The sequence below is a fragment of the Durio zibethinus genome, chromosome 14 (assembly GCF_047325235.1).
Source record: "Durio zibethinus cultivar Kanyao isolate XHJ-2024 chromosome 14, ASM4732523v1, whole genome shotgun sequence".
NCBI classification, from domain to species: Eukaryota; Viridiplantae; Streptophyta; class Magnoliopsida; order Malvales; family Malvaceae; genus Durio; species Durio zibethinus.
Window position 1 is genome coordinate 3,372,461 of NC_143175.1, and position 27,953 is coordinate 3,400,413.

Below are 27,953 nucleotides of genomic sequence, written 5' to 3' on the forward strand. Positions count from 1 at the left end.
ATAATATAAATGATATAATTTGAACAATTAATTTGTATTAAGTAAAACTTTATCAAAATATGTAATCAAATTATTTAGTTTAATATTTTATGATTTCAAAATAAATATCAATTCAAAGTTAATAATATATTTTTAAACAATAAATGTTTCCAAACGTAATTAAAAATAATTATTTACACCAGATGTACTTTTTTTTTTTTTAATAATTTCTCTATTTCTTTCGCTTTTGGGACAGGTCAACATGTCAAGCATGATCAAAGAGTAAGGAATCAATAATTCGTGACTTAATCTCGTGTATGTTTCTTTTTTTTTTCTTTTCTTTTTTCATTATAAAATTTGTTAATTGTTATTTATTTTTTATTTTATATGCATCTCATATACATATAGATGCCATGCAAGCATTTAGTTAATTCTTTATCTTTCTTTTTCTTTTTTTTTTGTTCTTTAATTATGATTATATGTATGTTACATAAAATATATGTTTTTATTGTTTAATAAAATAATTTTTTTTGCTTCCATCAAAGCAAAAAAAAAGAGTTGGCAGTCTGTTTTCTTCATTGGACATGAATTTTAATACTTATAATTTTAATTTTTTAATGAAATTTAAGGATTTATTTGAATATTATGTCAATTTTTTATTAAATATTTACAGCACATGAATTATATAAGCTCCTAATAGAAATGTCATTTTTTTTTCTCTGACTGTCCCAATAATCCCGTTGAAATTAGCAAAAACAAAACAAATACTTGCCTAATGGTATTAGTTAAAATGATATTTAAGAAAAGAAATACGTAATTAAAAATATTTTAACTATTTTAAACCGATGCTTATAAGCATCCGGACCCAATAATGCATAATCCTTCTAAAACTTGTACTCATAAATTTTAATTGTTTTTATTGTAAAATATTAGATAAAAAGAGCTGTGTTTTTTGTTAAAAAGTACCATAAATTTAGGTAATCCAACCCTAAACATGCATTTATCACTGATTTAATTGGTTCGGACCCAAAGCTAATGAATTAGAGGTGGGCAAATTAAAACCCAGAAAGCTTATCTGTAAGGAGCATATTCTAAACTCTACAACTTATCTTTTTGTTTTTTCTTCCCTCTATTTGGAACTTTGTGGATACCTTTGCACTTGTTTGGTACCAGCTAGGAAAAATAGCAAGGAAGGAAAATTTTATTCCTTCATGTTTGGTTAAGAAAAAAAAGGCAAAGGAAAATTTAATTAAAGAAAAAGGGGTAAATTTAAACAACAATCTTTTCCAGGATTCTGAAACTCTTTATCTTCATGTTATCGAAAACCATTTTTACTTCTTGTCTTTAACCTGATATATTTTTGGATGACTCTGATAAATATATATATATACTCTATAAATTCCTGTCCAATCCTCAATCCCCGCAAAATTTTTTCAGTTGTCCGGTTCTCTTTATACCAATTTTGCTTCACTTCTTTTTCCATCAATGCCTGTTGCAAATTTACCAGGAAAATGGACAAGGAAGTGTGGCACAATCCTCCTCGACGTCATCACTTTTCTTGTCTTTCTTTTCCTTGACTTTCTTGATACTGTTCTTTGTGTGGTTTACAAGTTACTTGATGAGTTCTTTGAAGGTAAAGCCACTCCATGTTATTGTGGAAACAAGGGAGAGAAAAATGGAGAGTGTTGTGGTGAGGAGAAGGAGTTGTCAGAGACTTTGTATGGGAGGGAAAATGTGTTCAGAGAAATGGGGTTTCTTGGTTTTGCAAGGAAATGGGAATATGGAAAGAAAAAAGATGGTGATGGTAGCAGAAGAGGGTTGGTGAATAGGTGGTCTGATTGTGGATGTGAGTCCTGTATTTCTTGGATGAAGAATGGTAATCAGAAGCTTCATGTTGTTGTGAAAGAGCTTTCACAAGGTAATTTTTAGGCAATTCCTAATTTGGTTTTAATTTTTTTAATCATTACTTTGAACAGCAATGAATCATTAACAATGAAATTGAATTATGTTCAATTTAAAATTACATCCTTACCTTCCTCTTACTTCTTTGAGCAAGACCTTTTCAGTTTTGTAATTGATGGTAGAAATTATCAAAGCAGTTAGCAGCCTTAGCCACGATATTATAGTGATTGGCACATTAATTTAAGTTGACAATGATAAACTGTTAATTAAATATGGTAATTCATGTATTCATATTTTTATTTATTTCATATTTAATACAATAACACATGTAAACATGAAAATTGCTATGTCAAAATTTATATTGACATTCTAAACACAAAACATTTTTTATTTTTATTTTTATCAAATTCATATATGATTTTGTTAAAATTTTAAATTGTATCAATTTTTTTAATCGTTTTGTATTATATTGCCGTATTATGCTTAAAATTACTAAATTTACTGTCAATCCACAGTCATTCATGTTATTTAACAACAATATGTTATAGTAATTTACTTAGAACATCTATCAATTGAATGCAATAAACAGTTGAATGTTGTATCAAATGGTTGCTGATTTTGATGCCAATATTTTCGTTTGACAGTAAGTGCTGAGGTTCCAAGAGGAGACCCAGCTGAAAATGTGATATTTTTACATGGGTTCCTTTCCTCTTCCTCATTTTGGACAGAAACAGTTTTTGAGAATCTCTCTGGACCTGTAAAGGGTCACTACAGACTTTTTGCTGTAGACCTTTTGGGATTTGGAAGAAGTCCAAAGCCAAGTGACTGTATGTATACTTTGAGTGATCATGTGGAAATGATTGAGAAATCTGTAATCTCACCATTTCAGTTGAATTCTTTCCATTTGGTGGCACATTCCATGGGTTGCATAATTGCTGTGGCCTTAGCTGCAAAACACTCAAAGTTTGTCAAATCAGTTACTATTGTTGCACCTGTGAGTAGATAACATTAACCTTAAAAAATAAGCCTTTTCAGTTCAATGATTTCTTAAAACACCCAAAACCTCCCTTTTGTTAAATCTGTCTGTTTCATTCCTTTTCTTTTTTTTTTTTGTATTTATCTCACATGGAACATTTTTTGTGCTTCTACATTTAGCCCTACTTCCCTTCTGCAAAAGATGGAACAAGTACTTCAATGGTGCTTAACACACTTGCTGGAAAAACACTGTGGCCACCATTAGCATTTGGTAAATCTGTTATGTCATGGTATGAGCATGTGGGTAGATGTTTTTGCTTCCTGTTTTGCAGGCACCATAGGATGTGGGAGAGGATTCTGAAGCTATCGACTCGACAAAGGTAACAAATTAATCATTCTTTACTGATAAATTATATATATAGATCTATACACACACACATGCACACAAATATATTTAAATATATTCATTCAAGTCTTCAACTTCTTGATTTAATGATTAAGAAAGCTTAAGAAGATATATAAAGTGAGACTTCGAATCTCACCATCCTGATTCCTTATCCCCTATCCAGTTGACCAAAAAAATATATGCATTCAATATGACAAACATGATAATTATGTAATTGTGGTTTTCCGTGACAAGTTTGTGCCTAAAATTGCTACTCCAGGGAACTCAATTTCATGACAGTAGACTTGACTAGGCACACCCATCATTCTGCTTGGCATAGCATGCATAATACCATATGTGGGGGAGCAAAGTTTATGGATGACTATCTGGAAATTTTGAAAAGATCAAGAGTAAATGTTTGTGTAATCCATGGTGATCAGGACCTGATTGTCCCATTGGAGTGCAGCAATAACATCAAGATAAAGTTCCCAGAAGTGGAACTTAATATTATTCAAAATGCTGATCATCGTACTGTAATCTTCCACAGAAAGAAGGATTTTGCTAAGAGTTTAGAACATATATGGACATCATCCCTGATGCAAGCAGGACAAAACAGAATGATTTAGAAGCTGATAGAACAGGAAACCACTGTCCTTGTGTGATTATTATTTGCCTTAAGACCAATCCGATTTAATTATATTGAAACACAGAGCTGCATTCAAGCCACTTGTATTACTACGGATTTTCTCATAAATTCATCCGAATTTACTCTGATTTTTGCATTATACTATATAACAAATCCCAATCCATGAACACTATTCACACACTACATTTTATGGCAACAGTGTGGTTTTTCCAACTTCAATTGCTTGTTTGGGCTTTAGTTTTGTGGCCCTTTAGGCTTAAAATTCATGGATAAATCTTTGGGCTTTGATACTATTAGTGGATATACATTATCAGTAAATCTTTTGAGAGAATTATTCTCAATAATTTTTATTGGCTTTTGTTTGTAATTTTTTTTTTTAAATTTTGTCAATCAATTTTTAAAGTTCATTTATATTTTTTTCTTTCCTTCTCTTTGATTACCTTTTATCATATTATTTTTTCAGTTTTATTATTTGTATCTTACAAAATTTAAAGACTACCTATTGAACCTTAAATCCCAATTTATCATATTATTTTTAATATTTATTTTTTTCAATTAAATCTTTAAATATTTATTTTCATTTTAATCGAGTCTTTGGCTAAACGAAAATGTATTTTTATTGTTAATCAATTTTTGTTTAATAAAAATTTAATTAATGAAAATAAATATTTAAAAATTTAATTGATAATAATAAAATAATAAAAATTTAAATAATTATTAAAATTTTGTTCGAATAATTTTTTGTACTCTTTAACCTAATTAAAAACATAAATTTATTTTTATACTAAATTATTTATAACTCAATATTATATAAAAAATTATATTTTATATAAAACTATAAAATTAATAATTTTTATATAAAAAATTATCAAAATTTAATTTTATTACTACAATTAAAAATCCAACTATTACAGTGAATCATTTCGCTGGTAGCATTTTTCCATAGGTCAAAGTGGTAAATTTCAACTGTTGCCAATTTTGGGACAACAAAAAAAAAAATTCAAAGCCAGTTTTTAGTTTGTGAAACCAGGTGCGGGCGAAACTGTTGGCGTTTGGCACTTGGGATTAAAGTACATGAAGTTTCCATAAAATTAATTTGCCAAACATTTTAAATTTTTAATTATAGTTTTTTATTTTATTTATTTTTTAGTTTTTTTTCAAGTTTTGATTTTTTATAAAAAAAAAATTTGAGTAATTGCTTGCAATGCTAAGAAAAATTGGATAAAAAAAATCAGATATAAACACATTACCTACAATATTTAAAAAAAAAACACATTACCCACAAATACAATAAATTAAATAAAAACTGAAGATAAAAAAAAAAATCTTTCTCATAATATAAATGATGACGCAATATGTAAAGAATCAACTCAACAAATTACAAAAATAAAAAATTTTGGAAAAAACAATATATACACAAACAAAAAAAAGTCTATTTATATTTAATATTTATAAACAATATGTTATAAGAAAAAAATAAAAGATTATTTGCTGAAATAATTGTATAAAAAATAAGATAATTAGGTCCCACATCATATATCAAGTGTCATAGTGTGAAGCGGAGGTAGGTGCACCAGATCCTTCAGTTTGGTCTCAATAGAAAGGCTAGTGAATTGTGTCTGCACCTACCCATTTCACCATTTTCTCTTCTCAGCCAAGAACCCAACTACACCAAGCCAAACCAAAGCATCAACGTAAAAGTTAAAACAAGGAATACCAACCCACCTCCTTTTTTTGTTCTACCCATTATTTATAAATCTGGGGTCTTTTTATTGGCAGGGTTAGATATTGGGGTGGTTGGTTTTAAGATCATGGATTTGGAATTTTTGCAATCTGTGGATGTTCAGATTCTTGTTGGTGTAGGAGTCGCTGTCTTAGCCATTGTTGTTGGTGCTGCTTATCTGTTTTCCTCTAGGAAATCCAAAGGTTTGACTTTTTACTTAATTGGGTTTTCGCATATATTTTAGCTGTTAAAGGTCTGTTCTTTTATTCAAAGATTATTTCTTTTTTTTTGATTGATTGTTCTTTGAAGTTTAAGTAATGGGTGTACTAAATCCTGGATTTCTGTGAATGTTTTGGTGTGTTTGTGTCTGTTTAATTTTTTTTTTTTTTGGTATGTTTGGTATTGACACAGATATTAACTTGTTGTTACAATGAAGTGAATAAAAGATAAAACTGGGTTGTGAAAATCTTCAGGTTGTTTGAATAGCTTGTAAAATTTTTGAGACTGTTTCTGTTGGTCATGATTTGTTCTGATTCCTGCATGTTTTGGCATGCCGATTGAAAGTATGGTATAGGATAGAGTTCTGTTTCTTCTGTAGAGTTTGAAATTAATGCTCGGGGATTGAATGAATGTCACATAAAACATCTATAGCTTGGTATCTTGGATGGAATAGCTGTATATCTATAGCTCTTTATTGAAGTTTTCTTCTACTTTTTTTTTTTCCTGATAAAATAGAAATTATTACTATACAAAAAAGTGGATACAGCAGCAGATGTACTTTACCCTGCTGTCAAAAGCAAGTTATTACTAATGAAGTTTTTTTTTTTTTTTCCTAGTAAGCAATTGCATGCATTAGTACTGAATGCCAACTTAGCTTTCGTGTCTGATTGTGGAGCTCAGGGTGTTGAGCAATTATAACTTTCTAGGTTAGCTTTATGACTGGCTGAGCCTGGTATTATGTGGCTCCTATAAATAACAATGTATGCTGGAAGAACTTGAAAAAGGTTAAAAGCAACTGAAGTCAATCTTTGGCAATATTTTGATGTGTATTTTCTGAATTTCTGATTGTAACGTTACATTGTCAGACATGACGAGAGACCGAACTACTGTGTTGGTTTTAACATATGACTGCTAGGTTAGGCAATTTTGCAGGTTCAAGTGGTCTGGTTGGTCAAATCTACTTGAATTTGGTTTTTTTAGACTTGTTGATCTCCACATGTATCCTTAGTTCCTTGTACCATAATTGGCCTGTAAATATTTTATTCCCATTCCTCCTCTGCCTGCTTCCTTCTTTCATCTTATTGGGCTCAAACTACTTTATTATTGTTAGTTTTTTGTATTTCAATACACAATTGTTCATTTTGCCAAAATATTGCTTACTAAGATTTTGGGAAAGGTTATTCTCTTTTGCAAATGGATTTTTCTGAGCCAATGCAAATTTTAGAAGTTAATTTACGTTTTTTCTTTGTCACTGTAAAGTTTTACTTATTGAGACTTAAAATATGTCTCTGCCCAAGTAAATTCTTTCTTTCTCTGAGTTTTGTTAATGTGTTGTTTTCTTGTGAAGTTGCTCACTTTATCATATGTGTTTTCAGGCTGTCTAGATCCAGAGAATTTCAAAGAGTTTAAACTTGTTAAGCGCCACCAGCTGAGCCATAATGTGGCAAAATTCACATTTGAACTTCCTACTCCTACTTCAGTTTTGGGTCTTCCCATTGGACAGCATATAAGTTGCAGGTTCAGTAGATTGTATTCATCCTTTATGTATTTCTTCCTTGTCTAGAGGTTGTTGATACTTTCCTAATGCTTGTGAACTGGACTACCATACAAGTTAAATGTTTTTCATATTAACAGGGGCCTGGATAGTGAAGGTACCGATGTTATTAAACCATATACACCTACAACATTGGATTCTGACGTTGGTTATTTTGAATTGGTTATTAAGGTACTTGCCTGAAACTTCTTGCTGCCTGGAGTTGACTTCAGTGTGATATTTAATATCTAGGTGGTCACATCTACTAACTTTATGTTGGAATTTTGCTTGTAAGTAGATGTATCCTCAAGGAAGGATGTCGCACCATTTCAGAGAGATGCATGTTGGTGATTGTCTTGCTGTGAAGGGACCCAAGGTACACGGTTTTTTTTTATATGAATGCATAAGTTGCTCTTGGCTGTAGGATTCTTGGTTCCTTTTGTGCCCTGTTTCATAGGGCTGTGTCTATAGAAAAAGTATGGTGGATAACATTTCTACTGGTTTAGCAACAATTTTTTTTTTTTTGCAGGCTAGTCATTTTTGCCTTTATTGCAACCTGAAATATTAGATTATCCTAATAAAAGTTCATTGTTACTTTCATTACTGATGAGGATGAGGCAATCTTACCAAACATTGCAATGCATGTCCTATAGAATATTAACATATCATGTTTGTTTTATATGTGTTCCTCTTCTTTATTGAAGGCTTGCTGCCTAGCTGGCTTTCTTGCCTGTTCTGAATTATGTTTGACATTATAATTCTCTTTTGGTTCTCATTTCTTTATGTTGTTGTCCTGCGAATTGTTTTTCCAGGGACGATTCAGGTACCAACCTGGTCAAGTTAGAGCATTTGGGATGATTGCTGGAGGCTCTGGCATTACTCCAATGTTCCAGGTATGTTATCATTTATCAACATATATTTTCTCATATTTGAGAGATGTTGGCTTGCTATATGTTTTAGCTATAGTCTTTTGCAAGGTTTAAGTTATATAACATGTCTGCCACTGTATGTGGTAGCCGACCTCAGAGTATGGGATATAAGGCTTAGTGTGTTGTTGTTGTTGGTATATAACATGTCTCCCACTTCTTCTTTCCCTTTTTTTATTTTTTACTGATTAGGTCGCCAGAGCAATTTTGGAGAACCCAAATGACATGACAAACGTACACCTTATTTATGCGAATGTCATGTATGAGGACATTCTTTTGAAGGTACTTTAGATTCCTACGTCTTTGTTGTTAATCTTTCTACTACTCACTTTATTGACTATTCCAAACTAACAAACCAGAGATAGGTTTCTACTGTCTTCCCATTCTGGAGAAAAGAACACTAGCCTGCTTGTATGGGCAATGCTGCCCTGAATGCAATTCTATACAAGGCAAGACCTGTTGTTTTTGGTGCAGCAAAGTCCAAACATAAGATTGGCCAAATCCCTTGCTTATGTCTTTACTACCTAAAGCTAGAGCTTTAGACTTACCTCATAGGACAATGACTCAAAATTTATTTTGTTTTATAATAATCATCATCATGGTGGATTTCATTTCCATGTTATCATTATTAGAGATCACATTACGAGCTGTGATTATTTTTTAATGTTGCACATTTAATGTGCAACGATTCTTTTGGTTACCATGGATGTACTTGCATAGGAAGAAATACAAGCATGGGTGGTTAGTGACTAGTTCATAGGAATTAAGAAATGCAATACTTCAAGATGTAAATGGATCAAAAGTAATATTCAAATGATTTATTTTCAGGAAGAGTTGGATAGCCTTGTTGCCAAGTACCCTGGTCGCTTCAATGTCTACTATGTTCTGAACCAGGTTTGTTACCTTTCCTATGTGGCAATCTCCTAACATGTTTTATCCATTCTTCATCTGCTTATTTTTCTGTAAATATTGTCTAAGGCCTAGGAGCAGGGTAGCTTGTTCTGAATCTGAAGTGCCATTATGTTCTTCCCTTCTCTTTTTCTTGCATAGCAGCATTGCAAATACAAAGATGGATAATGCTGTTTAGCTGTTGTTGGAGTAAAGAATAATAATGCCAGAAAATTTTCTGCTTTGACTAGAACACAAACAAAAAAGATTTTTGAAATATAAATGCTTTTCAAATGTAGAAAGGACAACTGCAGTGGCGCCTCTGAGAGAAATTATTTGAGAAGCAAATGGGATTTGGAATTTATATCCATGATATTCTTTACTTGTCACTCCATTTGGCTGCACAGACACAATTTCCTCTGATTCTGTAATGCACTTAGTGTGTGGTTTGAACTGCTTGAACAATGTTTGATAAGTGTTACTTTAATTGAAAATCATGACACTCTTGGACTAATTAATGGTGTTCTTACATGATTTACTGAACTGTTCTGATGTGTGGTACAACTTGCATGTGCATTTGAGTAGCATGCATATGGCATTTGGGAAATAAAGGTTCTATCGCTGCATCTCTTTTTCCATGTGTATGTATTCTTGTGGTTGAAGAGCTGCAGTTGGCTTCTTTTTACACACTGCATGTCCAAGCTAATGGTCATTTTATTGACAAACTACATTATGATGATGTTGTTTCCTTAGCCTCCTGAAGTGTGGGATGGTGGTGTCGGCTTTGTGTCAAAGGAAATGATTCAAACCCACTGCCCTGCACCGGCACATGATATCCAGGTATTATACCTATTTCTTTACATTCTTGACCTGAGTTTGCCTGAACTCTCTAAGTGTTACGTATCTTGCCATGGATACAAAAAAAATACCAAGAAGAAACTGTAATTTGATATTGTGATTCGTAGATTCTAAGGTGTGGGCCGCCACCCATGAACAAGGCCATGTCCGGACACCTTGATGCTCTTGGATATTCACCTGAGATGCAGTTTCAGTTCTGATCCCTCTTAGACAAGGTCAAGCTCCACTCAGACTGGTATTCATCTTCATCAATTCCAGTCAGACTGTTTTTTATCTTCTTCATTGATGCGACCAAAGCCTTTTGTTATGTACTCATCTCCTGTTCTAATTGGAACTTTCCAATAATTGGAGCCAATGGTCTTAAATTCAGATGCTTTGAACCATTATAAGGATTTTCCATTACCCTGTACTGGAAAATGTGAAATTTTTTTTAATAAAGTTAAGCTAAACTTAGTATTTTTTTTTTTTGGTAACTTATAATCTTACTAATGAAGAACAAGATCAGTAACTAATATCCAAGCAAGAATAATTAAAATATATTTTTAAACAGTATTGTGCCCGGTTATCAACCGATTAAACTATAGATCCTAACCAACTACATGGAATGGGCCAAATCCCTACCTTAATGCCTTAACTAATTTAATGATTTTTGCATATTGAACAAAAGTGTTATTCTATAAATTAATGGTAACCTTAAATAATGCTCTTAAGCTCTTCCTGATAACATTTGATGCTCTTTCTGATTTGCACAAAACCACTAAGAAAAATTTAAAAGGTGCCAGTTGGATCTGCTATTGTTTACATAAAGAACCATGGGAAAGCGAAATTCAAAAAAAAAAAAAAAAAAGCAGGAGGTTTTCATGCTCAAGTTTCACCTGCCCTAATTATGAACGTTTTTTTAGTCATTTTCAAGTTAATGATATAAATTGTTCCTATATAAAGGTTCCAAACTATATTCTAAATTGTTAATTAAGTCATTATTTTTTTTATTTTATCTTTAAAATTATTAGAAATTAAATTTTGATTATTACAAAAAAATCGAACGCTCTATCAATAAAACATGCTGTTAATGACAATTAAACCATTATTTTGATTAAAGGAGAATAAAAAATGAATTAAATAAGTTATTCCAATCGTTATCATATAGAGAACAAATAGTTAACTTGGATTAAAGTGTGTTGAATTTCACATCCACTTACTTAAGCAGGAAAAATGTGTGCTCAACCTACCTTAACAATCATGAATTTTTGAAAGTTCATGTGGCATTAGAATATTCAGCATTTTTTTTTATTGTTAAATTACCTCTCCTAGATTTTTTTTTTTTATATAAATGAATTTTAATATTTTTTATGTTTAAATTTATCAAAATTAAATTTTAATTAAAAATTTAATATATTTTATAAACAGATGATACTCACAAGTTCTAACATTTTCAGGCAAACCATTAATGAATATGTTGACCTAATCCCCTTTCCCTCACATTGATATCTTGAAGGTGGTTGGTGTCAGAGAAATTAAAGAAGAAAGAAAATCACTAACAAATTTTAATTTGAGATTTATAAAATAAAATTACCTTGGGTCATAACAAATTTTTACTCTGAATATATGCATTTCTTCTATAATAAAGCAAAGAATTAGTACAACAACCAAGCTTATTTCAAAAGAAAACTAAAAGAATCTGTTACTTCAATTGCTAAAGTCATTTCTCATATTTAAGTGGTTTGCGATTTGAGATTAAGGGTAACATTTTATTTTAGAAGATAATATATTTTTGTTTTACATCACAAGAAGTCTAGTTTGAAGAAAACTAAAGCCCGCTTCTTCGGAAAGATCCTAGTCCCACGCTTCATTTTCTTAACTCTTTTGCTTACAAGAGAAAGAGATAGAAAATGAGAGAAAATTGAAACAGAAAAGAATCAAAAGCGTTACAGCTTAGTTACAACAACTATTTACCATTACAATTTTTTTGACAGTTTTTTTCCAATTTTTCTTGGTGGTCAATCCACCCAATAATTCAAAAATTGTGCTTAATTTCCCTTCCAATCTTTTTGGATTCATCCTTGGTTTTCTTTGCTTCATTTCTCAGACTTTGGATTGGTTTTTCACTCTGGGGTTGCTTTGTTTTCTACATTGGTTGCTCCCTTCGTCAGCTGGTTTCTTGCTATTGACAGAAACTAGAGATATTTTGGTTGTGGATGAAAGTGATTTGAATCTTTTTTCTACAATGGAATTCAATACGAAGGTGATATAGATTCTTGGGAATTGGATACATTTTCTTCTTGTTGCAGTGGATTTTCTTGGATTAGTATATGTACATTACCATGGCTGAGAAGCATCGCTCCGCTATCACAAGGAAATCTTTCTTTTGCTTGTTTTTAACGACTACAATGTTGTTTGTATTATCCTGGTTGTTTGTGTTACGTTCAACAGGCCGTCCTAGCTTCTTTGATCGTAAATTGTTGCCTTCTGGAAAGCTTCTTACCGTTATTAACAATGGCGATTCCGAATCTTCAAATCGAGCGGTTCTTACAAATAATGAAAGAGAACATGAAGAAGAAGGAGAAGAACCTCCAAAGAGAGAAGAAGGATTCCAAGATAGGGATGGGGCAATGAATTGTAATGGGAATGTTAAAGAACCACTGAAGATTTTCATGTATGATTTAGAACCTGAGTTTCATTTTGGACTCTTGGATTGGAAGCCCCAAGGAGGTAGTGTTTGGCCTGATGTTAGAACCAGATTACCCTCTTATCCTGGTGGATTGAATTTGCAACATAGTATAGAATATTGGCTGACATTGGACCTCCTAGCTTCAGAAATTTCTGACAATCCCAATAACCGTGTTGCAATCAGAGTGCAAAATTCTAGTGAAGCTGATCTCATATTTGTACCCTTTTTTTCTTCATTGTGCTATAATCGATTTTCCAAGGTGAACCCCCATCAGAAGAGGAGCAGGAACAAGGTGTTGCAAGCCAAGTTGGTAAAGTTCGTGACAGCTCAAAAGGAATGGAAGATGTCAGGGGGGCGAGACCATATTATTATGGCTCACCATCCCAACAGTATGCTAAATGCTAGGATGCAACTATGGCCTGCAATTTTCATACTTGCAGATTTTGGTAGATATCCACTAAATATAGCAAATGTTGACAAAGATGTGATTGCACCTTACAAACATGTAATCAATAGCTATGTCAATGATACATCTGATTTTGATAGCAGGAAAACTTTGCTGTTCTTCCAGGGAGCCATATACAGGAAAGATGTAAGTTCCCTTTTTCTTTGACATATATATATATATATTTCTGTTAGTGTAATTATTTATAAGACTGGTTTTGCTTGTTATGTTACCTGTTTTCTGTTATCCAAGTGAATGTTCTGAGAGACTTTCAGTGGAGAATTTATTGATCAAATTGACTCACTGAAAGCCCTTTACGTGCACAAAGCAATTTGGTCATCACGATGGTTCTGCTCTGATAAATGAGTATATCAGCTTTTATTTTGAACCCTCTCAATCTCCTGCAAGACAAACAGTTAAATGTTAGTAATGGGATTTTAAAGGCCATTCAATTACCTCCCAATTTCCTGCAAAACAAACAATTAGAAGTCAGAAATGGGATTTTAAAGGCCAACCAATTAATTAAATAATGTTTTGCTTCTGCATTTTTTTTTAATACAAAAGAGGCTGCAATCTGATGATAGAGAAAATAGTTGCAGGTGCTGGAATTTAAACTTTAGACCTGCTAAATGTTACCTTAGCCACATGAATCAATTGAATTAAGCTTCATATTTCTTTTCTTTTCCCTGCTGGATTTTTTATTCTTTTCTTTGTTGTTTGTAGGGTGGATACGCTCGGCAGGAGTTGTTTTATCTTCTAAGAGATGAAAAAGATGTACATTTCTCATTTGGAAGTGTTAAAAAGGACGGAGTCAACAAAGCCAGCCAAGGAATGCACTCATCCAAATTTTGCCTAAACATAGCAGGTGACACCCCATCATCCAATCGCCTCTTTGATGCCATTGCCAGCCATTGTGTTCCTGTCATTATCAGTGATGAGATTGAGCTCCCATATGAAGATGTTCTCGACTACTCCGAATTCTGCATATTTGTTCGTACATCAGATGCTCTAAAAGAAAAATTCCTCATAAACCTCATTAGGAGCATTAAGAAGGAAGATTGGACTCGAATGTGGGACAAGTTGAAAGAAGTTGAGCCTTTATTTGAGTATCAATATCCATCAAAGGAAGGTGATGCTGTTCAAATGATATGGCAGTCATTGGCACGCAAGGTTCCTGCTGTTAAGATGAAGGTAAACAAGTCTAGGAGATACTCTCATTCTGTTCCTCGTAAAGAGAGAGGGTTAATAACTATACCAGCACCAAATAACTTCTGGTGAGAAAGGGAAACAATTTTCACATTCTTTTATGGAGTTGAAGCATTTTTGAGATCTTGATATCAAAGATGCCCTAAATTTACTTCAGATGATTGACACATCAATCCTCATCCAACAGGTTTGTAATTTAAATCCTACCACCTGCAATCTCTTCCTCTATCTTCAGACTGTGACCGTTAAAGAAAAAAAGAACCATACTAAGCAATCACTTCCATTTGTGGCTGATGTTTTAAATTCCTTGTTAATGAACTCACTCTTCATCTTTAAAAGGGTATGTGGCTTCCATGTAACTGAAGTTCGAATCAGTTGAAGTATTAAAAATCGGTTCAGATCTTTGTAGTTATGTACATATATTTACATAACATATTTGTCCTGAAAGAGTGTACATATTATTTTGTTCTTCACAAAGTTTTTGCTCAATTTTTAGAAGTGCAAATCCTGGATGATGAGGTCTGCTGCTCTGGTTCTATGTCTATTCTATAGCGCAAAAATGAATTTCATTTCATTTCTACAGTTGAAATATCAGATACCAGCAGATTCTTCAGTTTAATGTTTTATAAGCTTTGTCATCTAAATTAAGCTACTTCTCTTGAAGAACCCCTACAAATTCTCACGCTCCTTCATAGTTTCATATTACTAGCTCCAATGAATTCAAATTTTTAATATGGAACTACGTTCTGTTGAAAGCTTCTCAAACTTAATTATTCACATGGACTTTTGGTTCAATGTCACACGCATTTATTTTTAGGATACAAAATTTTTTTCAAATAAAAAAATATTTAATTATTATTTAATAGATTTCAGTAATTTATATATTTATATGGTATTTAATTCGCATTAGATATGAAATTTATGATGTTAAAATTTATATAAACATATCAAACATAAAATATATTTTTTAATTTTACGAAATCTATATATAATTTTTATCAAAATTTGAAATCAATTCGCTTTCATTTATTTATTCCTATCATGTTATATCATGCATAAATTTATTAAATCTATTAATTAGGGAAGATGTGAACCAAGGGCCAACCATGGAGAAGGGACCTTAGGTAGCCCATAATTGAGTTTCGTAAGGTAAGGAAAAAGCAAAGATAAGGTTTCAAAAACCGAAAAAGGAAAAGGCTATTTGACTGTGGAAACAAAAAACCCAATCCAAAACCTCACGAAAACCTCAACAGAAAAAATGGCACTATCATCTTCTCTGGTTCATCTCCCTGCTTCAAAATCCTTTATTTATCCACCCAACCGGCACCGTTTTCCAGCATTCAAAACTCCATTTAACTTTTCATTGTATAATAAAACTAAATTGAATGTAAAAAATGTCTCCTTTGCTGCAACAAGAAAAGCTTCTTCTTTAGTGGTTGAAGAGGAAGAAGAACAAAAGGAGGAATTTGAAGCTGTTAACATTGCTGAGGATGTAACCCAGGTTTTTTTTTCCCCATTTTCCCCCTCAATTCCAGGAAAAATTATTTTGTATTTTCATGTTTAAAGTTGTCTTTGGGGGGGGGGGGGGGGGGGTTTAAGGCTATGATTGTTAATGGGTTTTTCGTAATTTTGTTGAAATGGGGGAAAAAGAGAAGTGATCTGCTATGGATTTGGATGTCAATGGTTTTCCCTTTTTTGTTGTTTCTTTAACCTCATGCAGTTGGTGGTGATTACATCTGAGAATGGTGTTGTCAAATTTTTTGCCATTGCCAGTTTAAACCATCGTCCTTAATCTTCTAGACCAATAATATCTTGCCATGTTGGTGTTACTTGTTATGCCTTAGTTTGTTTACTTTGATAGTAATGCTTATGTTTCAAACGGTTACTGATTTTGAGCACTTGTGACAAAATTGATATAGTTGATCGGGAGTACTCCAATGATATATCTCAACAAAGTAACAGAACGATGTGTGGCAAAAATTGCTGCAAAACTTGAATCCATGGAACCTTGTCGGAGTGTAAAAGACAGGTAAACATTCTGTCTACTGCGAAGTCTACAATTGTGTGTTTAGCCTTTTATGGTAGTTAAAATGCAATTTCTGTTAGATAATGATTCCCACATGCATGGGTCATCTTTTTTATGCAACTTTGGGGCAAGAATCATCTGTTTGGTTCTGCTTCAAGTCATCAATGGAACTGGAGGCTCTTAGAAGTTACAGATGACCTCAATATGTACTATGTTGTGCAAACTCTTAGCTGCCTTTCATGTGTGGCTATTGAAAAAATGTTAAAAATGACTGGCGTTTTCTGTATTTTAATGGTTGACATTATAGGATTGGTCTTAGTATGGTATCTGAGGCTGAAGATAGTGGAGCAATTTCTCCTGGGAAGGTTAGCCTTGTTCTTTTTATTGCTAATGCTCGTGATGGAAGTCCTTTGCAAATATGCCATTGATTTTCAAAAATTCTTGGGCTCAGAGTCTTAGACACATTTACATAGTGGAAACTTTCTGTTTTTTAAGCATGATTACATATAATATTTTTGTGGGTTATATCCATCTGCAGACCATATTAGTGGAACCAACAAGTGGAAATACAGGACTTGGAATTGCTTTTGTTGCAGCAACTAAGGGTTACAAGCTTATAGTAACGATGCCTGCTTCCATAAACCTTGAAAGGAGAATCCTTTTACGTGCATTTGGAGCAGAGATTGTTCTGACAGACCCAGAAAAGGGCTTCAAAGGAGCTGTTGATAAAGCTGAAGAAATTGTGCTTAACACTCCAAATGCTTTCATGCTTCAACAGTTTGATAATATGGCTAATACAAAGGTAATTAATGTTTTTCTCACAGTTTACCTAAATGGCTAAATGTTAATATCCACTGATATTTTATTCAGAGATAGTTATGTTCAGAGGCTCTTGCATGAACTGCAGATTCATTTTGAAACTACAGGACCAGAAATATGGGAGGATACTTTGGGTAATGTTGACATACTTGTTGCTGGAATTGGAACTGGTGGTACTGTTACAGGCACTGGACGTTACTTGAAAATGATGAACAAAGAAATTAAGGTCTCTTTGCTATTTAAGCTTGTTATGAAGTTCACTTCAGTTTGACAGCTTAAATGCTTACTGGAAATCTCAAGCTTGTAACTGTTAGTCATTAGGGATGTTTTTGTTTTTGTAGGGGTGAAATTTCCATAACATAACATTATTGCAATTTTTTTCCTTTTCTTTCTAATAATGGCAGTAGTACACATTTGGCAAAGGTCGGTTCAGCAGGAAATAGTGATTTTTATTTTATAGTTGTTTTATGAACAGTGTTAATGTGTATTTTGCTGAACCCATCTTACTATTTTTCATCTTCTCATCGACGACATGTGTAAGTTTTCCTCTTGTAATAATATTGTTTACTCAGGTAGTTGGTGTGGAACCTGCTGAGAGGAGTATAATCTCTGGAGAAAACCCAGGTCAAAATCTTTTTATTTTCACAACATAAATTTTCTTACCTGTTTCCACTCTATGTATTTGTTTAATAGCTTAAAAGATTTTTCTGCAGGTTATGTGCCAAGCATCCTAGATGTTAAATTGCTTGATGAAGTTATCAAGGTGAAGATTGTCTTTCCCTCTATTCCCCGATTCTTTTCTTTTCTGGATGTAGAGGAATAGCGCTGAGATTTGTTAGTTTTTCTTTGGTTCCAACATTCTGTTCTATACAAAACTAGTTTTATGGCAAATATCATTGTGGTTATGTGATGTTCTTTTCAGTTAGTTGTTTCTGAAAATTTTCCTCTCTAAGTATATAGGGTGCTTATCATTTCACTGCAGAGTTCTCTTGCTCATTCTTGCTAAGGCTAGTCTGACTGACCTCCAAACAAGATATGTCAAAGATTTTTTCATCCTATAACTCAAAGTGATCTCCTTTGAGAGCCTATATATATGAGTTTGTTAGAGGACATAAAGTGTGTAAATCCATTAAATAAGAAATTTCCTTGAGTGAAAGAGCAACATGTAAGAGCTGGAGCAGATCAGCCGGTCAACTTGTAAAAATATGCTAGCTTTTTTACCAATAATTAATACTTTTGGCTTATGAAAATTTTGCAAGTGTATACTAGGCATCTTGACAGTATGTTACACTTAACTTTTGAGCAGTTTACCAGGAGGGGCGGGGGTGGTCCTTGTCTCCATATCATATCAAATGATCTACATCTTTTTTAATGCATATCTAACAAAATTAGTTTGTCTGTTGTATTCTGGTTTTTGGACTTGCATTATATACAATGATCTTGCTGAATAATATTGCTTTTGAGTCCAAGTGTTCCCTCACAACTGATCCATTGATTTTGCTTATTATTGGTTTCTTCGCATGTGGTTTTGTCATGTAATTTAGTTACATGAACTTTTAGATATTATTTTGTTGGCATAAAAATGTAGGTCAGCAATGATGAAGCTGTTGATATGGCAAGGAGATTAGCACTGGAGGAAGGCCTGCTGGTAATCTTCAAATACATTTCAGTGTAGATCCCTTTAATAGTGTTTCCTCTTATATCTTGTGCTCCCACCTTTGATGAAAAGAGGTCTACTTATGATTCAGCTGATTGTTTTTCACTAGCAAAATAGAGATGGTCTTCTTTAGTTTCAACCCAAAAGCTTTTGCTATTAGTAGGCAGCATAGTCAGATTGGTACTTTTTTTTTTTTTTTTGATGGGGTCTGCTGTAGGGGGTGCATGGAAGTTTCTTACCTATATGAAAAAAGATAAATCCAGTTGAATCTTATAATTTACATTAATACATTTTTTCAAAACCAGCCAGTTTTGCTAATTGATTGGGATATTTCTTCTCTAGGTTGGCATTTCATCAGGAGCTGCTGCAGCTGCTGCGATTAGCTTAGCAAAAAGGCCTGAGAACGCTGGAAAACTTATTGCGGTGAGAAAATTTTCTTTCATTTTCTTAGTGATTCAAGTAGCCATTGAATATTATCATTTAACAACTTAAGCCTGGTGTGCTTTTTTTCTCATTTTGTGGGAAAAAAAAAATCCCTGCATGTTTTTAGTCTTATGTATATATCTTGCTGCGAATTTGAAACTGTAAGAATTATGATTGATTGACATTCTAAAGGAAACTTTTCTTTGAGGTCTAGGTAAAGGTAATTCTGAATAAAGATCACCATCAATGCTGCATTAATCTTACATCACATAGCTTAAAAGAAATCTAATCTATGCACCAAGCTGGACTAGGCTTTCCTTCATTACTTTTTGGACTAATAATAATCAGTACCCTCAGTAGTAGAGATGATAATAATAATAAGTGTATTCGTTATTATTGGTACAAAAATTTTGGAGGGATTCTCAACCAGTACAAGATTTGAGAAGCCTTATATGCAATTGGTTGTGGGCCGAGAAATGACCAGATTTGGGAAAATGATATAGTTCTCATCAGATCCATTGATGCCACCTATTTATTCTGCATGAAGGTAGGTGAATAAAATTTAGGATAGCAGGTTCAGCTGGTGATAATTAGTTAGTCTAAACCTTAGTTTTAAATTCATTTGTTTACTAACTGCTCCCACAATCCAACAGCCCATCATCATATCCTAGTGTATTATTTTTGACTAATCTAATGGATTTAGCTACAAGCTCTTCATGAACCTTCAATGCTCTAATTGTATCAAAAGTGTGGGTAAGCACACAACTATGTTAAAGCTCCTTAGAAGGAAAGCAGGAAAAATGAAACTTCGTATCCATTTCGGATTTCAGTGGCAGATAAAAATGTGCTTCCAACTAAAGTTCTTCTTTCCAGTGTACCCTAGCATCGAACGCAGACAGACAGCATGCATATACATGCGCAAACTTCAATCAGTTTGCGAGCATATCACTAGTTTATTAGATAACTACAATCAACTGGGCTACTACTTTTTAATGTCTTTCAACGGTCTTAATGATGCAGGTTATATTTCCAAGCTTTGGTGAGAGGTATATTCCAACTGTTCTTTTTCGTTCTATATATGAAGAGGTTCAACAAATGCAAGCAGGATAGTGTAGATTTGTACCGGAAGATTCAGTCTACCATGGAATTCAGTTCTCATTCTTTCAAATAAAAGCTGGCTACTGCACTACTTGACAGGTAAATACCCTTTCTTCATAAACTTTTGCATCTGCATTCCTGGAGCATTTACCCTTTCTTTATCTTTGTATCTATTGTCTTCTAGGTGCAATTTTCATAAAGGCACAGGAATCCGTACAAGATTTCTCATGATAACTAATTTCCCAATCATCCTTTGGTCATGTTTTCCTACTGGTAATCGAAATGCTTTGGCATACACGTTGCTTATTATGCTGATAGATTATACCATTGTCAGATGATCTCGGGCCTAACGAGTCAATTTGAAGATGGGCAAAGTGTAAAGATGTAATTGCAGGCAATTCTCAGGTTACCGAATTGAGTAATTCTAAAAGCATGCAAGACTGATATAGATGTTTGAAAATCATTATGAACTTCTCATTTGTGAAAGTGTATGCCAGAATTTACTTGGAAACATTTCATGTGGTTGCTTTCATTGGAAGTATCCAGTTTTCCAGATAGGCTAATCATGTACTTAATGCACAGAAAAAACTGACATTATTGAATGCTTTTTCCCACATTGTATCTTGTTGCGTTTCCATTCTTGGCAGAAACTTTTCTTATATATCATGTGAAACAAATTCCAGTTTAGTGAAGCTCCTATCTCTCATGTTATTGCTACTGGAAGTCGAATCATTGATTCATATTTCTTTCTCCCAGGTTATCGAATCATTGATTCATATTTCTTTCTCCCAGGTTATCATTTTTAACCCAACTGGCAGAGTTAATTTAGTTAAATTGTAATAGATGGCTGGAAATCCAGTTTTAGAGGAAGGAATTGATTTCCAACATATTTTGGAATGTAAACCAAGAGGAATTATCTTGGTTTTCAACTGCTATTTTTGGTGAAGTATCTACTTGGAGAAGGGACCTGTTGGATGCAAGTCTAGATAATGATGATTAAGGATTATGACATGAAACAACATTTTGGATAAAGTTATATGTCTACTGAAACTGCATTTTATACAAATTTGCCTATTGGATTTTGTGCCAGCTACTTTGACAAGATCCCAGGATACATAGAATGTTTGAGTGTGATATCAGGAATCTATTATTGGGAATTTCTTTTGGAAATACAATTTTAATCATGCAGGATGTAATTAACGTTCTTGTAAACTAACAATCCCCCTTGATTTTAATGTGTTTATCAGTGGAAGACTGACTAGATTTAGATGAGAATTTTTTATGAACTTTCCATTTATGCAGATGAATTAAGCAATGATAACTTACCTTCATGGATGCCAGAAAGCAATCTCCAAAGATTTTTCAAGACAAAAAGGTTTGTATTGTTCAAGCAATTCATGATTGATAGCTCAAACCCTATAAACATCAGTGAATACTATATAAAATTATTTTTGACTCACAATTATTTCAAGGTCGTTGCTCTGAAAAAGTTTTAGAATGAGATCATCAATTCAACAAGTAATGGAAATGTTGGAAAAAAAACTCTTTGTTTTTCAAAGTATCAAGTGCGTGAAAAAAATCATCTAAAAAAAAGGAAGGCAAAAATGGGTTAATGAGCATTCAATCAAACAGATTATGATGGTCTGGTTTGCTTCGTCAAGGATTCAGCCCAAATGATCTTCTTTAAATGCCTTATGGTTATGACTCAAGGCTTAAGGCTGATCACTGGGACCAAAATCATGATCCAAATATCTCACGTATCCGAACATTCAACTCAATAATTGATACATGATTTTGTTTAACAAAAAAAAAAAAAAAAAATACATGCTTTGTAATTGAATTTAGTTTTATATAACATAAGCCTGATTTAATTTAAATTTTGTGGAGTTGAATGTTTTACATTTTAATTTCTAACATAGAAAGAGATTTGGTGTCATTTATAATTTGGAACATTAGTCTCCATCAGAAATACATCAAACAAATATTCTCATTTATATTTGATCACACGGAATAACTCAAACCACAATAACATTTATAATTATATGAAATTAAAAAATTTGCACCTCTTTCCCATTTAGAAGAATCTTACTTGATTAATTAGATGAAATTTCTTCATTTGAAGCACCAAATTCATCAATTTCTATTTTGATTTTCTTTTTTTTTCCAAATAAATTTCTAATTAAAAAATTATTTTATATATTATTTAGCCATGTGGAAAGGACCATTTAAGATTTATTATAATCATTCAAGGAGACCCAAAAAAACCAGTTGCCAGTGACAAGCACATGCTACATCTTTCTCGGTTTTTATTTTTTTAATGTGATATCTATATTATAATATTTAATCCTTATATAAAATTTTTAAATATGATATTTATACTATCTTTTGTGTGTTAATGTATTTTTGAAATTAATACTCTTAAATAGATTCACTAATTTAATTATATTTATCGTCCAATGAAATGAAACATGTGACATTTTCTATCACCATCACCTTATCATCTCATTATCGGAAAATTTATTAAAATGCATACGTGACATTTACATGAGACACATATAGCACTGATATATCAAATCCGACATTGAAAAATTTTGCACAATACATAAACAAAATATTACATTTTCTCAATTATAAATTAACTCATTTACTATAGCAATTATTTTTCTCTTTATGAATTAAATTCCATTGAAGAACCCCTACCCCCTCCCTCTCCGCTTTCCTTTTGTATCTTAAATTGATAATAAAATCACATTAATTAAGTTACACATGAGGGAAAAAAATTCTAATGATGAATTAGCTTTGAAGTTATTGTAATCATTGAAACTTATATTTTTGTTTTTGAACAAAAAAAAAATCTAATTTTTAAAGAGAGAAGCCTTCTTTCTTTTATTAATTAAGGTTAAATTTGTTTGAAAAATATTTCAAAAGTAAAATTTTAAATACATCAAAACAATATAAAAGAATAAACCTCTAAGATTGTTTCCAAAAAAAAAAAAAATCAAATAAAATTTGGGGAATATATACAACTTAAATTACTTTGTTTATAAAATTGTATAGATTTTGAGTTTTTCTTACCTATTGCCTTATGAGAAATTTTGCCTTCGCATCAGCTTAATTTTTTGTATATAGTATGTTATCACTTGAGAATAAAAGAAAAAAAATTATAAAATATTAAAATTTAAATTTTAGATATATTAAATATCATCTCTTAAAAATAATTTTATAAATCAATTGAATTAAATTTCGTGTTTTGCTCTACCACTTTTAATTGTGACTCATATACTTGGCCTAATTTGAAGGCAATAAAGTACTCTCAATTCATGCAGTTGGACTTGTTTGTTAGTGTAACAATTTCATTTTCCGACCATTATAGCTTAGATGTTGATTTTTTTGGCCAAGAGAAGGAGAGAGAACACTAAACATGTTTTTTTTTTTTAGGATTGGACAGAATTTATATTAGCATTCAAAACAGTGGAATCATATGGGGATTTGGGGGGCAATTACTAGGATTATTCTAGACTAATCTAGGTTTTTTGGTATAATAGCTAATTAATTAATATTTTCATTTATCTTATCTACTTCTTACTATTAATAAAGTAATTCAAAAAATGTTACTTTGACACCTAAAGTTTTATAAAAAAAATATAATTAATGCGTGAAAATGATATATTAAATAATTTTTTAAAAAAATTATAATTTTTTGTATAAAAATGCTCAATGTTCATAGATAAAAAAAAATGATTACAAGTATTGAGATTTGAATCTTATATTTATTAAATATCATCTCATAAATTATTAAATAAAATAATTAAGTTAAATTCCAAAATCTTAAAATACAATTTTATCTAATCTAATCTTAACAAGTGCTTGTTTAACGGACCGAATTCATTATTTTTCATTGATGGGTAATCATAAACCAGAGCTAAACTGTCCCCACATTTTCTCTGCTGCCTTGTAGTGATTATAGTGAAATGCCCTTTTTTTTTAAGATGAATAAATGTTCTTTGCTGTCAAATTAAAACTTCTTTTGTTCTTTTGTTTTGTTTTTTTTTTTTTTTTTTTTGGTGGTCCCAAATGGGGGGCAATAGTACATATATATTCCAATGGAGAAAGGGGGGCTATAATTCATGAGGATCATAACCATTGGAGGTGGCTCTTATCTCACATGCAACCCTTAACAAAGTTAGGTAGAGATGATAGTAATGCTAGGAAGTGATATGATGGGTTTTCATTAAACCTTTGGGCTTGAATTTAGTTTTTGAACCCCACACACACAAAAAAAATAAAAATAAAAAATCAAGATTGTGCAAATTACTCACATATTAAATTTGTTCTCAATTCATTTATTCTTCAACACGCTTAGAAAATAGACAAAATATAAGGATGAAATTTTCCATCTGATGCTTCTATGAATATGTACGTGGCAAATTCCATTTATATTCTAATAATATGTTAAAAATGGATGGATTTAAAACAATTTAAAAGTTTTAGCTCAATTTACCTTTAAAAGGTGATTTTTAGTAAATTTGATATTCGAATTTTAACATTTGTTTATTTTTCTTGTGATATTATTTATAAATATATATATATATATATATTTATGGTGAGGGTTACATAGAGAGAGCAAACCTAACAAGTTAAAGGATCATGAAAGCAAAAAAATATCATAGATAGAACTAAACCTAACAAATTGATGGACATTAAAAACCTATCAAATAAATCCTTGTGGACCTTCAGTTGAACGTAAACGAGTGTAGATTTGGTGTCAGATTAACTGAGTATGAAAATCACTTACAAAAACAACAGTTCTTCTCAGTTTGTCTTGTCTTTGCAGCCATGCAAATGCACTTTGCAGAATTAGAGAGCACAGAATGGAAGTACATCTCTCTTTTTCTTTTTTTTTAATTAATCATTAATTGACTCTTCAAAGAAGCAGATGAGTTGGTCCATGGTCTTAATTTCAGAGACCATGTTTTTTGCCTCACCTTTGGTGAATCATTTTGATAAATGATTTTACTGAAATTTGAGACACCAAACTTTCCTACTTACCAAAATTAATTTTTGTTTGACTTAATGGAAAAGGAACCAATTGTCTTGAGATAACAAAGCAACACATTTATTTGGGGCAGAAATTGCTTGTATTGCCTTCACCTTCTTGGCTTAATGACAAAGAAACCTTAAAAAAAATAATAAAAATAAAGATTTGAGTTCAAACCAAGCCAATCCCTCCTCCATCCCAAAATATTCGTGTAGACCCAAAAAGAAAAAAAGGGAATTTGCATGGGAAAAAAAAACTGAAAGGAGATTCCAAAATTTACCAATCTAACGCATTTTACAGTTTAATTTAATTTTCTTTACAAGGGTTTATGCATGGCTAGTTAACTGCAAATATATGCTTGTAAAAGCATGTACAATAGAATTACAGAAGATGCAGGCTTCAAAATTATAGGCTTTCCCTATATATGGGAGAAAACATATGTATGTATATGTAACTTGCCTGACAGTGAAGCAAAGTAATTTGAGAGACCACGTTTCCTCAAAATAAATGAATGCAACACACCCTTTATCACAGGCTTATATCTCATTCAATTTTTCCTGCCCCAAAAGAAAAATAAAGGTCCCTCTTTTTCACTTGTGAGTACCTTTCACATGCCCTTTAGTCAATGGTATTTATTTAACTAAGAACAAAAAGAAAATTCTAATTTCTCTAGCTATAGCATACAAAATGGCTTTTAGACTTGATACAAATTGTTTTATATAATATTATTACTATAATTAAATGTAATTTTTGCTGCCTTGTATTGTCTTAACTAATAATAGTCATAAAACAGGATTGATGTTTATGAAAAACTATTTTAGGGTTCTTATATCTAATAATTCAGCTTTATGCATTTTTTCATGGTGTAAAATGGATTAACTTTCAGCTGTTTTACGGTTCATCTGGGAGTTCGATTAAAGGGTTTTAAGCCATAAAACGCACCTTCAACTGAACTCTCAAATGAACCCTTAGCCATTTCTTGCAGCTAATATTTAGTTGTCTGCTGCTAATAAGGTTGGAGAGAGGCCTGCTGCAATACTGCTATTGTTGCATTCATTTTACTGAAAATGCTAGAGATCCTTTTATCTCTTTTTAACCCTTTAAATTATTTCGTTTCATTTATTTCTCTTCTCTTACTTTCTTTCCTTGAATGATCTCTTGAGACTTCAAGATGAAAAATTTTAAGAGGGTGATGGCACCACATGTGGCTTATTTCGATTGGTGGTGAGGAATCTGTGAATGCCCACTCGGAAGCAGCAGGGCAAGGCAAACCATTTTTCTCCCACAATTCTTATGAATTTTTTTTTTGCATGGTAAAGAAGATAAATGGAAATATTTCAGCTTTTCTCATACCGAAAAGGTCAATAAAATCACATGTTTCCTTGTCATGATGTTCCAAAAGAAAACCATTTTGCCTTATTTGGATGCAAGACTTTCGTGATACAAATCCCATTTACCTTATGTATGTGGTTATTATTCATTTATTCTTGTCAATATTTTTTAGCATTAATCACATTATTCTTTGCTTCAAGAAATTTGCTTATTGTTGCAGACAATTGTAAGAAAAAGATTTGAGTGTTCGTGATGATGAAAATTCAATTAATTTTGTACCCAATTTGTGCTGCTATGCATAAAATCCACTTAACTTGCTGCAAAAGTAGGAATATATTTAAGCCTATAGTCGCTTTTCTAGGCTTCTAGAATTTTTATTTTTTTTTTAAATCTAGGCTTATAGTTTTACTTTCAATTATCTTTCTAAATCTCCCAAGGAATTCAAACTCAAACAACAGAGAAAAAAGTATACTTTCTTTTCCATTTAACTATTGGTTGCTGCCATTTAATTTATTTACTATAAAGTTAGCCTTAAGGTTTATGGTGTTAATATTAAAGAATAGAATTGCGTTCAAACTGCATGTTTTATAAATAAAATTCGTAAAGTTTTTTATTAGAAATGAGCAAATAAAAATTATAATAAAAATTTAAACTTATAGATAGATTCATAGAGTTCAATAATGTAAAAATATTATTGAAAATATTGTTTATAATTTAATTTTGATCGGTATTTATTCAATTATAAAAATTTTGTCAATATTTTTACTAAAAATATTTATTTAATAGATATATCTAAATTTATTAATTTTTTTTTTCAAATTTTACACACTTGATCTCTATGATGAAATTTTTTCATCTATCAATTTTGATTTTCAATTTTAGTTTTTATTTATTCATTTTTAATAAAGACCTTTATAAACTTAATTTATAAAACTTCATATAAATCTTTTCCCCGATAGATATACATAGCCATTATTTGGATATTATTTCATTTTCCCATTGGGTTTTCTTTTTGGTTGAATTTGAAACCATCTTGTAGATTTTGATAGCATAATATTGATGCATAAAAGGAAGTCAATGAATTGCTTAGAATGTTTATCAATCTGCTGATTAATTAATTTTACTCTAACTAAAATTAAGTTCATACAAGAACAAACAGAAATGCTAACTTCAGAGTTCATAAAGAAACACCAAAGGGTAATTACA

The 27,953-nt window shown here is 31.7% G+C and overlaps 4 protein-coding genes across 6 annotated transcripts; all 4 read left to right on the forward strand.

The window, feature by feature from the left end:
- The first annotated feature begins 1,133 nt into the window (after nucleotides 1-1,133).
- LOC111295197 (putative lysophospholipase BODYGUARD 4) lies at nucleotides 1,134-4,015 on the forward strand. Of its 2 annotated transcripts, none has more exons than XM_089742869.1 (4): nucleotides 1,134-1,897; nucleotides 2,526-2,875; nucleotides 3,037-3,236; nucleotides 3,789-4,015. In XM_089742869.1, exons 1-4 carry the CDS (start codon nucleotides 1,465-1,467, stop codon nucleotides 3,865-3,867), a joined length of 1,062 nt encoding a protein of 353 aa, XP_089598995.1. In that variant the 5' UTR covers nucleotides 1,134-1,464; the 3' UTR covers nucleotides 3,868-4,015. The 2 variants fall into 2 exon arrangements, with proteins under 2 accessions (XP_089598995.1, XP_022744324.2); XM_022888589.2 differs by having other exon boundaries at nucleotides 1,143-1,897; nucleotides 3,522-4,015.
- A 1,417-nt stretch (nucleotides 4,016-5,432) lies between these two features.
- On the forward strand, nucleotides 5,433-10,500 carry LOC111295095 (NADH--cytochrome b5 reductase 1-like). The gene is made up of 9 exons (XM_022888460.2): nucleotides 5,433-5,813; nucleotides 7,206-7,347; nucleotides 7,465-7,555; nucleotides 7,662-7,739; nucleotides 8,176-8,256; nucleotides 8,482-8,571; nucleotides 9,118-9,183; nucleotides 9,931-10,017; nucleotides 10,143-10,500. The coding sequence occupies exons 1-9, from the start codon at nucleotides 5,699-5,701 to the stop codon at nucleotides 10,233-10,235; spliced, it is 843 nt and encodes a 280-aa protein (XP_022744195.2). The 5' UTR covers nucleotides 5,433-5,698; the 3' UTR covers nucleotides 10,236-10,500.
- Nucleotides 10,501-11,740: 1,240 nt separating this feature from the next.
- Nucleotides 11,741-14,939, forward strand: LOC111294221 (putative arabinosyltransferase ARAD1). Its single transcript, XM_022887453.2, has 2 exons — nucleotides 11,741-13,295; nucleotides 13,872-14,939. The coding sequence occupies exons 1-2, from the start codon at nucleotides 12,345-12,347 to the stop codon at nucleotides 14,424-14,426; spliced, it is 1,506 nt and encodes a 501-aa protein (XP_022743188.2). The 5' UTR covers nucleotides 11,741-12,344; the 3' UTR covers nucleotides 14,427-14,939.
- A 571-nt stretch (nucleotides 14,940-15,510) lies between these two features.
- LOC111294222 (S-sulfo-L-cysteine synthase (O-acetyl-L-serine-dependent), chloroplastic-like) lies at nucleotides 15,511-20,991 on the forward strand. 2 transcript variants are annotated; one of them, XM_089743179.1, is made up of 11 exons: nucleotides 15,511-15,855; nucleotides 16,274-16,383; nucleotides 16,688-16,745; nucleotides 16,919-17,182; nucleotides 17,288-17,425; nucleotides 17,772-17,823; nucleotides 17,913-17,962; nucleotides 18,788-18,847; nucleotides 19,199-19,279; nucleotides 20,300-20,476; nucleotides 20,562-20,991. In XM_089743179.1, the coding sequence occupies exons 1-10, from the start codon at nucleotides 15,613-15,615 to the stop codon at nucleotides 20,387-20,389; spliced, it is 1,146 nt and encodes a 381-aa protein (XP_089599305.1). In that variant the 5' UTR covers nucleotides 15,511-15,612; the 3' UTR covers nucleotides 20,390-20,476; nucleotides 20,562-20,991. The 2 variants fall into 2 exon arrangements, with proteins under 2 accessions (XP_089599305.1, XP_089599306.1); XM_089743180.1 differs by having other exon boundaries at nucleotides 20,712-20,991.
- Nucleotides 20,992-27,953: the final 6,962 nt, after the last annotated feature.